Source organism: Crocodylus porosus, unplaced genomic scaffold, assembly GCF_001723895.1.
Source record: "Crocodylus porosus isolate Cpor-Errol unplaced genomic scaffold, CroPor_comp1, whole genome shotgun sequence".
Taxonomy (NCBI): domain Eukaryota; kingdom Metazoa; phylum Chordata; order Crocodylia; family Crocodylidae; genus Crocodylus; species Crocodylus porosus.
In genome coordinates, this window is record NW_017728947.1 from 7,602,766 (window position 1) to 7,616,683 (window position 13,918).

Consider the following 13,918-nt stretch of genomic DNA (forward strand, 5'->3'; position numbering starts at 1 on the left):
TCCTTCCTGTTTCCCTGTCCTTTGTATTCATACAACTTTCTCTTTAGTATCCCTGCTCTCTGCAAGTCCATTGGGAGTGTTTGAGGAAGTAGGCTGTAGCCTCTGGCTAAAAATAGATGGTGAGTTTATTTGAATTTAGGTCTGATTTGATTTGAATTAAAATAAGGGGTGGAGGTGGGGGACGGTTGTTTACGCACAGTTTGAATGGCAGTTAACACAAGTTAGCTAGGGTTGTCCTTGGACAAAATGTTAATTCAAATACTTCAAAGATACTTAATATGGATCAGTGGGCTAAAAGTAGACAACCGGTTTGTTTAATCTTGTGAGAGAGGACCCATCGTAAGAGGGATAGGACAGTCCTTTATACTGGAGGTTTAAATGGCAGTTATCGGATTAGATGTGATTGTTCCCACACAAAGTGTTAATTAAGATACTTAATGTTTCTGATTCAAAACCAGGCTCATGGTTTATTCAAAAAGTTGTGATCCCTACCTTACTCTACTGATCTGAGGCGTGGACACCGTACAGGAGATACCTCCAAGTTGCTGGAGAAGTACCATCAGTGTTGCTTGCAGAAAATCAACACATGCAACAATGTTGGCATTCTCTCAAGCAAACACCATGAGCATGGAGATGATTAATCATCCAAAATCAGCTTTGCTCACCTGGTCACATCATCTAGATGTCTGACTCCAAATTCCCAAAGCAAGTTTTATTCTTCTAGCTCAGTAAAGGCACAAGCTGAAGATGAGGGCAGAAAAAGCACTTCAAAGATGTCCTCATGGCCAACTTGGAAAAAATGCAACCTTGACACCAGCTGGTGGAGACTACTGCCCATGACTGCCCCAAATGGAAGAAGAGCCTTCTGCAAGGATCTCAGTACTTTGAAACTTCATGGCAACAAGAAACAGAAAGGTGGGAGACATAGAAACAGCGTGTCACGGACTGAATCAAGAATCCAGAGCCACCCATCCTAAACAGAAAGATGCACCTGAGTTGCAACAGAGCCTCTTGATTTCAGACTGGCTTCATTAGTTGTCTTTGGACCCACAAATAAGATGATCGTGGAGGACAATCATCCCTAACTGCGAGGGATTGCTGATGATGAGATACTCAGTGTGGGACAGTGGGCTTGTCCCTCTATAAGATTAAGGTTTTGCTAAGAGAGAAGCTCTAATCCAAATCAAACTGGTCATCTATTTTTAGCCCGTAGGATTCCAAGATGAAATGTATTGTCCTTGGAGAAACTCAGTATTTGGTTTTTCGTGTCTTTGAAATCTCTGTGCTTCTGAGGATGGTCTTTAAGGCTTAAAGCAGATGTTGGATTTCTCCCAAGACAAAGCTTTTTATCCTGGAATTCTACAGAGGGACAAGCTCATTGGCCATGTTAAGTACCAGTGTATTATCTGAGTTAACACTTTGACCAGGGATGGTCCAGCTAACTTTAATTAATTGTCATTCAAGCTGTATGCCTAAAACACAGTCCCTATGTGCTGTTTGGGGCCAAAGATAGGCTAGAAAGGGACTGCAGGTTAATCCTGGGGCTAAAGTACCACCGCATCTTGCCTTCTGGCCTTATTTCAGTCTAAAATGTCTAACTACCTCTCTTGCCTAGAATTGACACTAAACAGTGGTCTAGTTAGTAGTCTCAGCACTGAGATTGAGGACTGAACCACACTCTCTACTTTCACAGCATAGTTGTCAGTTCCTTGATCTAGCAAGCTGTTAAATGTTTAGGTTGGTGTTTCAAGACACATTGACATCCCATGATCTAGAGCAAAATGTCCAAATCTGGGAAGTGTGAACTTTAGTGAGGGACATTAACTTAAATTCATGAGGTTAAGGAGTCTAGAGAGCTGGCTATAGAGTGAGAGCCCATATGCAGTAGCAGTACTTGTTTTTTTGCAAAGGTGTTATAGTTCCCTAATAACCACATCAATGCTACATTTCAAACCACAGCACTTCTTGGTGTAAATCTCTCCATATGTCACTAGGCTTTTTTTTTTTTAAGAGGGAAGTGTTTGTGGCTTTCTACCCTCACTAAAATCTAAACCACAGAACAGATTTTGCTTGGACGTTGCAGAACAGTTTTCTGTAGGCATGGAACACTTCTCCAGTAAGTAACTTTTTTCCCAGAGGCTTAATATTTCATCTGTCAGTGAAAAAGTCTTTCTAAAAAAACCCTTTTTTTAATATGTAAAAGCTGTAATAGGGTTTTTCTGGAAATGAAGTATATAACTAATGTGGCTCCTACTTTTTTTAAATAGGGTATTTTTAAATTAGATGTGAATCTGTATCCAGATAAGGCCATATTTCACAAAAGCTCAACTTCAACTGAAGTCAGAAAAGAGCTATGTAGTGATGAAAGATCAGAATTGGACTCCTAATTGTAGCCATGGAAGATTTACTATATCGTTTAAAGCCTTTTTGGTTGTCATAGCAAAATGAGATGCTTGATAGATATAATGAAGATGCTTCATGCCATGAAATACCCCCATTAGAACTAAGTAAATAGCAAAATTGTCTTATTATATTGTCCCTCTTTGTCCTCCTGACCCTCTCCCACTTCTTTTCCTATCTCTTGCAAAAAGAAAGGGGAGAGTTCTTTGAAATTAAAGTTTATTCTCCATTTTGTTTCCAGTATAAATTCAGAGACCTGACTATAGAAGAACTGAAGAATGTAAATAAGATCTACCCAAACTTTCTGTTTTCCATGGACACCTATAGTAAGACTCTGATCCAGTTACTTTGATTATATTGCATAGCTCTAGAGAAACAGATGGGATGGAGCTGTTACTTTCCATAGATTCAATTGTAGATTTAAAAAACACTGTCACTATTTTTTTGTCTTCTAATTCTTTTGATTTTTTTTTATTATACTTTATATGATCTGTTGACTTTTGTCATGCTATATTGATTAGAAATTAGCTTAACCAAATGAGTAGCTTTTAAATAAAAAACAAAACCGGAAATAATATCTAATCACTGCTGTGTGACCAAGGTTTTAAATACTGTGCATATCATGTCTCTGGACCATAGAATCATAGAAGTAGGGTCGGAAGGGACCTTGTAGATCTTCAAGTCCAACCCCCCGCCTGGGCTGGAGAAAAAAACCCAAACAAACCATGTTTATTTTGATATATTTATTCTTGTCAAATATAACTTCCAGAATCCCTCAGCTGAAAGAAAAGTCCAAGGGACAATAGTGTTGTATAGGAAGGGCTTTTTCAAGCTGCTAATGCATTGCAACTAGGCTCAATAATACAGAAGGTCAGCAAGAGTCATTAAACTTCTTAGCAGAGAGAGCGATTGCAAAGATTGGAGGGCAAAGTGTGTGGGGAAAGGCTAAAAAAATAAGTAGTCATACTCTCTTCAAAAAAGGGAGGGGAAAATAAAGCCACAAGGCACAGACATAAGTTACATTTGTTGTACAATTGGCCATTTGAAAGCAGTCTACAACCATGCCCTGACAGAAGTACATGGCTGCAGAGAGCTTTAGAAGTCCCCAATCATGTGACAAATTAATCCTTGTTATATGGGGGTTCAGATGAAGGTGCTCCAAATGGAGTAATTTCATTAACTTCTGTCTGCTCAGGCAGGCTGGACTGATGCAGCACAGCCCCATGCTCCATGTTGTCTGTACAGTGGGAGGGAGGCGAGGAAGCCTGGGCTGGGGTTTGCCCAGCCTGTGCTGGAGGGTGATAGGTGGATTAGAGTAGGCTGGGCAAACCTCAAATGGTGCTCAAAGAAGGCATTTCCTTTGATTGACTAAAAATGATTTCCTTTTCAGCTTTCAAAGATGGATCCCAAAAAGACCTCCTGAATTTTAGTGGCACTGTTCCAATAACTTACCATGGTAAGTTAGTGTGTCTATTTTTCTGCCAATTTGAAAACCAGTTGTAAGGCATCTTGTATACATTTAATAGTATTGCTTGTGACCAAGTAATGGGATATCTTGTGAAACTATATTGATTAGTGTGGTCAGTATGGCAGGGTTTCTTTTACTAAACCCAGGGTTCTGTTTAGAATTGCAGTACTAAAAGAGTTTGCTTAGGCTCTGTCTCTGTCAGGGTTGCCAACCTGAGAAATTTTTTTACTGATAATTTGCAAACTTTACTGGCAACCAGACTTTTTTTACTGACATGTTTTACATGTTGTAAATGTAACCCTTCTGTCAGGCCCTGAACAACAACTGGGCTCAGATTTCAGGATTTAACACCAACCACAGTGGAAAAGTTTAACTGATAGTTAGTCAAAAGTTTGCAGATTATCAGTTAAAAAAAAAAAAAAAAGATCAGTTTGGCAAACCTGACAGAGAGATCTGAAGCAAACTTTCTTCTAGTGCTGAGATTTATACTATGCTGTCCTCACCCCAGCTGTCCCTTACTTGGGTGACAACCCTGCTCTCTGTGTCCTAGACAGTGTTTGGAAAATGCGCACAGAAAAGTGGTGGCAGCGGCCAAGTCAGAATGCAAGCCTGTCTTGGACTGTAACTTTGAAACATTTCTGGCTGCTCATCTAGAGTCTTGTCAAGTTTCATTGCAGCTCTGATCCTGGCAGGCTTCCTTCTAGGCCTCCTGGAGTCCTCTTAGGTCCTCTCTCCGGCCTTCTCCCTCCTTCCCTGCTTATCAGTCTGTTTGCTATTGTTCACCCACATTTTCTCCTGTATTAGCATATCTGTGGCACCATGCTTCATCAGGGCTTACATTAGCATCGTGGCTGTTCCTCTATGATTACTTGTCTCTCAAATCACAGACCCCTGGCATTGTCCTGCTTGTACCTGACATAAAACATCCCATTACCTGTTGTAAAATTTTTACGTGTCATAATACTCAGGAGCAGTACTAGTATACAGAAAAAGTAAAACTATGAATTAACTCACTTTTGATACATGTTTTTGTACACTTAATTCTTGGAGTTCTGTTTTGCCTATAGTCTTTTTAAATAAAAATGGTTAAAGTGGATTTTTCATAAATTGACTGAAATTACTTTAATTCCATATACTCAGTATAGTATACTTTAATTCCATACTTCTTCAAATGAAGAAACTAGCCACCCATGAAGAAACTAGTGTAGTTAGATACCAGACTATGATAGATAAAACTTTTGGGTCAGGATGTGGGGACATTTGGATAAATTCTTGAAACTTGATGCTTGAATATGTAGCATCTGAAAAGAACTAAGATTTGCTTTTCCTAGACTTGCAGCCTTTGAAACCTAAGGGTTATGATGCAATGGATTCTCCTTATGATGCAATGGATTCTCCTTGTCATTAGCTTTATTGTCCCCAAAAAGTAAGAAGTTGAGTGCTTTTGAGACGTTCCCTCAATTAGAAAGGCAGAGCTGTTTGAGCATTTGTTTTTTGCTTTACCAGCAGGCATGATTTCAATCAATAGTACTTGCTATAAGCATTCTTGATAGCAATAAGCTTTAACTGAATATGATAGAAAAATATTGATCGGTGAAAAAGTGCAAAGTATAACATACCAAACAGGTTTCAGCTTCTATGCAAAATACAGAAGTTCTCATGAATTGTATTTTGTATCTAACAGGTCATTCTTATAACATACCAGTTCGTCTGTGGATCTTGGATTCTCACCCTTTTGCACCACCCATTTGTTTCTTAAAGCCAACTGTAAACATGGGAATTTCTGTGGGAAAACATGTTGATGCACATGGCAGGATATATTTGCCCTACTTACAAAACTGGAGCCACGTAAGGAGAAAAAAAATGTTGGGGAAGAAAGCATGGTATTGCATGAGAATCAAAGGGCAGGGTTTTTTTCCCTTTCTCCTCCACTGTATATTAATCTTATGTAAAGTGGTTATATAGGAAGAAGCAGAAAGTTGCTTTCTTCCCAGCTATAACCTTCAGCCAATCAAATATTATTACAAGACAAATAGTTAAAAAGGCCTTCTGTTAAAAGAATAAACTAAATAATGCTCTCATATTTTTGTTTGTTGCTATCTATGTACAATAACAGTCTAAGCTGAGGCTGACTTTCTGCTAAATGACCATTAGTGTTGGGGAGTGGGGGGCCCCTATCTCTTTGCAGATGGCATTGCAAAATGGAGACCACGTTAGGGATGCTGAATAGAAAGATCCAAAAATAACTAATTTGTAGTTGCTAAAATTTTTTTTTTTTACATACTCAATTCTATAAGTTACTTTAAAACACGGGCTGTTAAGAAAGCAAACTTCATTTAAAAGACTGTTGTTTAGCTAATTTCTGAAATGGGTCAAGCAGTTTTTACCCTTACTTAATGTAGGTAGGCTTTTGAGAATTTGTACCTGGTAACTAAAGTTTTTATGCCCCGTCCTTATTTAGCTAAACATTTTCTTGCTTTTACTGTGTCAGGACTGCAGGATTGGGGTCTTGGGCAGCTAGTTTGTATCTTTTTAGATAAATACTGCTCTCTGTCTAGTTGTGAATTACCTAGTATGGTAGAAGCTGGATAGGAGCACAACTCTTGGGAGCATGGTCATATGTACTTACATCAGAAGTTTAAATTAATCTTCCCTTCGCTAATATAGTAACAATGGCAGATGAGACATGAGCCATATGCTGCACAGTTCAGCTTAACTTTTACTTTTTATCTACCAAGTAACATGCATAGTAATTATGTATACAGTATTGGCTGCTTCTTAGAATTGCATTTTTTGATGCTGATAAGCGCTTCTGATAAGCGCCCACACAGAGCTCATTTTCCTGTGCTGTTGCATATAGCACAGTGTTGCTATACCACAGACAGTCATTTTTACTGTATATGTGATAGAATATCAAAAAGTTGGTTGTGCCAAGAACAGAAATCCTGTGAGTTTACTTTTATAAATTTCTGCCACATCCTGAAAGATCACAACATGTGACCAAAAGTTTGCTGAGTGGACAGATTCAACCAGAGATGTTTTTGACAAGATACAAGTCACATAAGACTAGTGTAGATTGTGAACACTGCCCTTAATGTGCTAATTGCAACCAATTTAGCACTAACATAGCATATCCTGTAAGCATCTTTAAATCTAAACCGGGTATATTACATCAGGTGCTCCAAGCTGGGAAAAAAAACGTTTTGTGAAGATGCATTCCTTGCATCTGAACTGTGCTTATATGTAGCTTCTACTGTATGCTACTGTGTCATGGGCTTTCAACATACCCAGTGACGCTCAGAACAACAAATTGAACTGGTATTTACATATCTTTTATTCAGTCTCTAGATTCCTCATCTTTCTAATCCATACCCTTCCATGTTTCACACTTAAAATATATAAACAAATTAAACATTACTTTAATGGACAGCACTACTTTTCTTCAGTATGTTAAATGTTGGTGTCAGTATCAAAGTTAATATTTTGCTATTTTTGTACAGTGAGTCTTGATAACAGTATAAGTTTGTGCAATTTCAGGGTCTTGTGTTACAATTTTTGCTAGGTATTTAATAAAGTAACTTTTTAATATGCATGTTTGTATGCATTTCAGCCAAAGTCAACTGTCATTGGGTTAATCAAGGAAATGACTGCCAAATTTGATGAAGAGCTCCCTCTGTATTCACTGTCATCATCTGATGCAGCCAGACAGCTGGAACTGTTGTCTTTTATTGCCAAGTTCAGTGAAGGTGTGTACTTCAGCCACAGATCTGAATGCTCTTCTGGTCTGAATCGATATCTACTTTATCTGTTTAGCTACAGTTTTTGTGCATCCTTTTAAGATGGCTAATTCATGGCAAACTTCTAAATTAGGAATTTTATATTTTTTCTTTTATCTTGCAATACCCCCTTTCTGAAGGCAGACATGAGTAGTTCCTCTCTAAACTTTGTAATATGGTCACTCTGTGCTTTTGCTGTTTTTTTTCCAAAATAAAATGTAATACCTCTTTCATTGTAGTGAGAAGCAATGTAACATCACCAATATGGGAGGAACAGCTTGTGATGGTCACAATTCAGTCAGTCGTGCATGTAATTTCAAACAGTCTCTTAATTTTTTGTAAAAACTATATGCAGGACTGCATGAATTGGCAGCAAGAAATTATTATTATTTGTGTTACATTTTCTAGATGCAGCAGCTGAGTTTGGACTCTGTTATCTTATGTATTACACAAACACCTAGTAGAAGATATTCCTTGTCCCAAAAAACTTCCAGCTGTGTTGATGGACAAAGGGGAGAAGGGATATAGAAAAACAGAATTGAAGTAACTAGCCCCAGGCCATGCAGGGCATTTAGTAAAGCTGAGTATCAAAGTGAGGGGACAGATCTTTAGTAGATATGCATTGTTCTAGCTCCATTGTTTTCATGGAGTAATAATTCTTTATATTAGCTAAAAATTTGCACCTTCAAACTTGCATCCTTTTCTTGGATTTAAATTGTTTTTCCAAGATACAGTTTTGTGGAGGAATGTTTGTGTCTTACCCTATGAAATGAAAAATCTCAGTATCATTAGCCGGTACTGACAGGTATATTACAAAAGTCAGAGTAATTTGGCGTTATAGTACATATATCAGCATTGTGTTATAACACAAATTATGACCTGTGTTTCTGGCTTTTGTTTTTAATTATAGGTGAAACTGATATGAAATCGAAGAGTCAAGTGGAGAAAGAGAAGAAAAATGAAACTTGTAACAAAATTACGGTTATTGGAGGAGGAGATCTTGGTATCGCTTGTGTACTAGCAATTGCAGCAAAGGTATGCAATAATTCCTTAATGTTGTTTGTTAGTTAATATTCTTGTAATTGTTTCCAAGTTAGCTGTTGGTCCCGGATATATAAAGATAGTGACTATACTTATTTATATGCATGATATAGCTCTTCTGTTTTACATTTTTTCCCCACTTAAATACTTGGGGGGGGAAAAAAGCTCTTTAAGTGAAGTCTTTGTAAGTCACTGTTATCTGATAGTCAGCTGCTGGAAAACATTAAAGATTAATCTTAGCCCCTTCAAATCAATATAATTTTTAAAGGCATTATAGGAGTTGTAAATTCCCCAGTAGGCTGTGTCCAGATGAGTGCAGCTGTGCAGTATGTGGCACCACAGACCCATCTGCGGTGGCACACACCACACATTCAGGCATTTCCTGCACTGGTACTTTGCAGCATGGGTTTTTTTTTTTGAACCCAGGAGATTCTGGGATTAATAAAACCCACACAGAAAAAAAGTGGGGTGGCACAAATGGCTGCAGAATGTGTTGACCAAACCTGGAGCCTGGCATGCCTGAGCTATGCTCTGGTTGCTGGCCAGGCTCCAAGCTGCAGGAGCACCATGACTGCAGCTTCCCCAATCCCCAAGATGTCAGGTAAGGCTGTTGAGGCCAGCACAGTTGCTGGACCCAGCCTCTCCTACCCCATCTGGGGTAACCTGCTGTGTGTCAGAGGGTGTGTGGCACAGGTGTTCCCCGGGACAAGAAGCAGCAGCAGACCTTGTGCCACTGCTACTTGTCCCCAGGGAACCAAATGTCTGCACTCATCTGGATGTGGCTATAGAGGGTATTTTTCAAAGTTTTTACTAGTTTAACAAAATAGCCAGGTTGAATGGCTCCCTTCATGGGTATGTGGGTGGGTGTATTTTAATATATTATTTGGCAATGAAACTAGCATTATAACTGATTAGTTTGTTCTCTTAACCTCACAGTCACCAATGATTTGGATCAGGACAGGGATTTGTTTCTGTATAACTGGCACTATTCTAGAAATTCCACTGAATTGTAGAAGTTTCATTTTTCAAAGGAAGTCATGCTTCATTTTGCTTTTTTTTTTTCTTTACAGGGTGCTGCAGACCAGGTGGTTCTTTTAGATCCCTCTGAAGGTGCAGCAAAAGGAGGAATCATGGATCTGGATATCTTTGATCTACCAAATGTAGAGATTAGCAAGGGTGCTTAGTCTTAATGCTTTAATGAAACCTGTTGCTGTATCTTCTGTGTTTTACTGTTTAGGATACTTAGGACATTTAGGAGGTATCATCTCTAGGTTACCAGATACCTCTGGGTCAGTGAGTGCCTATTATTTGTTTATAGTTTCTCTTGTTTTGAATGTGAGTCTGCACAGCAAGATGGTAGCGTGGTGGTAAGAGTTATACTGGGAAGCTGGCACTCCTAAATCATCCTTTTTCCTGCTCCCAGTATAGAGGTTTTAAATCTTTTGTGTTGACCTTCTGATCATATTACATACACTTAACAGATTTGTAAGATTTTTATTTTATTTTATATTTTAGTGGCTGTCTAGATTTGGGTACTGTGTTGGTGTCCTTGTTTTGAATGGTACATAAAGGAACAGAAGCCCCCAGGTGCAGGACAGAAATGTGTGAAATATCTTGGACAAGATTCTAGGATACACAGGATTCAGATAGATGAATTTGATTTGGGATAAAAAGGGAAACTTTTTTTTAAGGGATCAAGAATATGTAGTGGGTTGATCACTTAAAATTTCTTTGGTCCAAGTATGTTTTCCATCCATCACTTGATGTTTCTAGGATTTGATTATTTTTTTAATTTAACCTCAGTTTCTTTCTATTTTGTCAGATTTTTCTGCATCTGCTGATTCGAAAGTGGTGGTGTTTACAGTTAATTATCTGGGTAATGCTCAGTCATATCTTGATGTCATACAAAGCAATGTGGATCTGTTCAGAGGAATTGTCCCTGCCATAGCACACCATAGTCAAAATAGTGTGCTGCTTGTTGCATCTCATCCAGGTACTTTAGTATTTCTATTTTTTTTTATTTGCTTGTCCCTGGATTTAGTTTGTTTTGCAGTTTGTTTAAAGACTGCTTCATTGATCAGAAATCCTGGCTCTGAGCCTGGTACTCTTGAGTTCTTAACAGGAGATGGTAAAAACTAAAAACCAAAGCTAAACACTGGTATAACTTGCTTGAATCTATTGTTGAGTTAACCAGGAATAAAATCTGGAATAAAACAGTTGTGGTATAGATCGGGGTGGCCAACCTGGGGCGTGAGTGCCACAAGTGGCATGGGCAGCCTTTGTGTGTGGTATGCAACCAAATAGGGAGGGGACAGGCAGCACAGTAGCAGGGGGCAGAAAGCAGAGCAGCTGTTGAGGCAGGGGGCACAGAGCTGGGAGTGAAAGGAGGAGCAGACTGGTCTGAGGGAGGGGATTGACATGTCACTCAGGGAGTGTATAGAGCTAATTTGTGGCATGTCTGCTAAAAAAGTTGGCTCTACCAGCATAAGTGGTGTCTGTTTCCATCTAGTCCAGCCATTTGCTCCATACAAGAGGGCCTTTCCCTGGTTCCTAGCTACCCGGGGTGGGAACAGATGTCATCTTTGTTATGGCAGCACAAAATGAAAGCAAATAGACATCCATACCTTCTGCTATGCCACAAATGCTCAAATTTGTGGTTGTGAAATGCTCAAATTTGTGGTCGTGATAGAACATAGTATTAAATTGTACTACTTTACTGCAGTTTTACTGCTACTTCACTGTCTGTTTGCTATGGCGGATGAGCTTAAGCAGAGTGAAGCTGCCTGAGCTCCTTCTCCCCCTCCCCCCTTTGTGCAGCTCAGTCCCAGCTATGCTGCCCCTGCCCCACTCTCTCCCCCACCACTGGGGCTTTGATGTGCCAGCTGGACCTCACAACAGACTTACCAGCCAGACCCAGCTGCTCTGCCCGTGGCCAGGCTATGCTTCTTGATGCCTGTTTGCTGTACTGTGGCTGCACACAGGCACATGGCATTTATCTGCCACATCCATTCTGTGTACCCCCTATGACCCTTTTAAATACCCCTAGGGGTATATGTGCCTCCAACTAACATCCACAGTTCTAAAAGATCAGTTAATTATGAATTAATTTAATAGTCTGTCCTGATTAATGGGAGAGGGGTCAATCATCAATGAATTCCAGTCTCTCTTAATACAAGTGAGAGTAATTAATTATCACTGAATTCCATAGTCTCTCTTAATTCATGAAAGAGTAGTCAATTTTCAAATAATTCCACAGTTGTTGTTTTTTTTAAATCCCTAGAATAGTAGTTAATTCCTAATGGATCCCACTGGCTCCCTTGACACAGAAGATCAGTTAATTCCACCCCAATCCTATTAGTCTCTATTTTATACAGATTCCATTAATTTTCCTTGTGTTGCTCATCAATGTGTGAGGCTCCACTCCACACTGTCAGCACATTATCAACAGTCTGCATTCACACACTTAACTCGTTACCCTCATGGAAACCTCATTGTCCTTTTTCGTGGTCAAGTTCCTCTTTACTCACTCCATATCCCTCACTAGTCTGCTGCTGAGCTTGGCTTACTGAACCATTCCACCAGGTCCCCGGGATGGTGCTGAGAGAGCCTGGCTCCGCATTTCTGTGAGTTTTACACAGCATTCTCAGCCAGCTGTGTGTTATCTTCTCTGGGTTTCCGACTGTGCTGGCTCCTTTCTAGTTTGGTGGAGTTCCTGCGGACCAGCGAGGGCTTGCTCCTTCTGCACATGACCATGTTTGGCCAGGGTTTGGCTCTTTCACCCTGGACCACACATGGACCTCTCTGGTGGCCATTCAACCCCACCAGATTCTTCATGGTAAGCTGGTTCCCTGACCCCATCCCAACAGCATTCCTTATCCATAACAGGGACCAGAGCTGTTACACATACACTAAAACTAATAAAGTGATTTGAAATGTTCCGCTTGTTGATATTCAGTAGAACAAAGGGTGGAGAGAAGAAACTTGCAAATTAAGGGAGTAAACTTTTTTTGAGGCAATATTTTTTGATATGAGGATGAGTCCTTTCCCAGCTAAAGAAGTAGATAACAATTTCATTAAAAACCCTGTTTTAGATGCGTTTTACAATTTTAACTTATTTGAGTCTCTCTTCTTACTTTACTCAAGCTGTGACATGTTATCTTAAAAGCTTGACTTGGTGTTTTAGGGACAAGTAAACTTGATGTGTTCACGTAGGCTAATACTTTAAAAGCGAATAGCTGGCTCCTGATTTTTTTTTCTTGATGACGAATTCTAGCCTGCTTTGTGTTGAACTTTTGGAAGTGATTGTATGTTATCAACATATTTTTCTCTCTTGTTTAGTGGAAATAATGACCTATGTATCATGGAAGCTGAGTGCATTTCCCAAAAGCAGAGTTGTTGGAATTGGCTGCAACCTGGACACTGAGAGGTTCCAGTATGTCATCGCAAACCTGTTGAAAGCTCAGACTGTAGGAAAAGAGGCTTGGATTATTGGTGAACAAGGGGAAGGCAAAGGTAAAAGGATAGGTTTTGATGATTTAGATTGGGGCTATCCAGCTGATAGTTTGTGGGCCACTCTTCAGCTTCGATGTATTTTTCTTCTTTTTTAACTTATTATGTTAAAGGTATTGAAGAAGCAGTCTTTCTGGGAAGAGAAATCAACATTGTAGAATATATAGTGGACTGCTGCTAATTTTGGAGTACTTTAAGTGCCAGATTTTAAGAGGTGCTGAATTCCCAGTTCACATAGATGCTAACAACAGCTCTGCATGTTAGGTCTTGATTTGACTTGCTGAAGTAGGTAGCAGAGCAAGAATGGCACCCCAGGGGTTTGGGGTTGTGAGGGCTTCTTACAAAACTAGAAGCAGTGAGCCTTTATGTAGGAAAGAACTACTGGGGACTATGTGGGTTGATTCTAAAGGCAGTAAAACTGCAAGTTGATTTCTGACTACTTGTAGTGATGAGAAAGTAGGACAACAAAAGTGACAGAAGAGATGTGTAGCAGGCTTGCTTAAATAGCTGCTTCACATGGAAACAGCAGCCTTTGTTCCACTGATGGTTGAGTATCTATTGATGCATTATGTAGATAATAGATTGATAGACATTAGGGCTGGAAAGGACCTTGGAAAGATTGAGTCCAGCCTCCTGCCCCAGGGGCAGGAAGTCAGCAGGGATCATAGAATCCCAGCAAGATAAACATCCAGTTGTCTCTTGAAGGTGTTCAGAGTAGGTGCTT

At 39.5% G+C, this 13,918-nt stretch overlaps 1 protein-coding gene across 4 annotated transcripts in view; it reads left to right on the plus strand.

The window, feature by feature from the left end:
* UEVLD (UEV and lactate/malate dehyrogenase domains) overlaps positions 1-13,918 on the plus strand; it is a 44,456-nt gene that overhangs the window by 19,412 nt on the left and 11,126 nt on the right. For 2 of the 4 annotated variants that reach the window (XM_019551462.1, XM_019551461.1), the window contains exons 2-9: positions 2,642-2,726; positions 3,791-3,856; positions 5,553-5,716; positions 7,479-7,614; positions 8,555-8,679; positions 9,756-9,861; positions 10,508-10,678; positions 13,024-13,197. In XM_019551462.1, coding sequence (XP_019407007.1) covers positions 2,642-2,726; positions 3,791-3,856; positions 5,553-5,716; positions 7,479-7,614; positions 8,555-8,679; positions 9,756-9,861; positions 10,508-10,678; positions 13,024-13,197 — 1,027 coding nt within the window. Of the gene's footprint in view, positions 1-47; positions 120-2,641; positions 2,727-3,790; positions 3,857-5,552; positions 5,717-7,478; positions 7,615-8,554; positions 8,680-9,755; positions 9,862-10,507; positions 10,679-13,023; positions 13,198-13,918 lie in introns of all 4 variants that reach the window. The other 2 variants (XM_019551463.1, XM_019551464.1) reach the window with 2 other exon arrangements.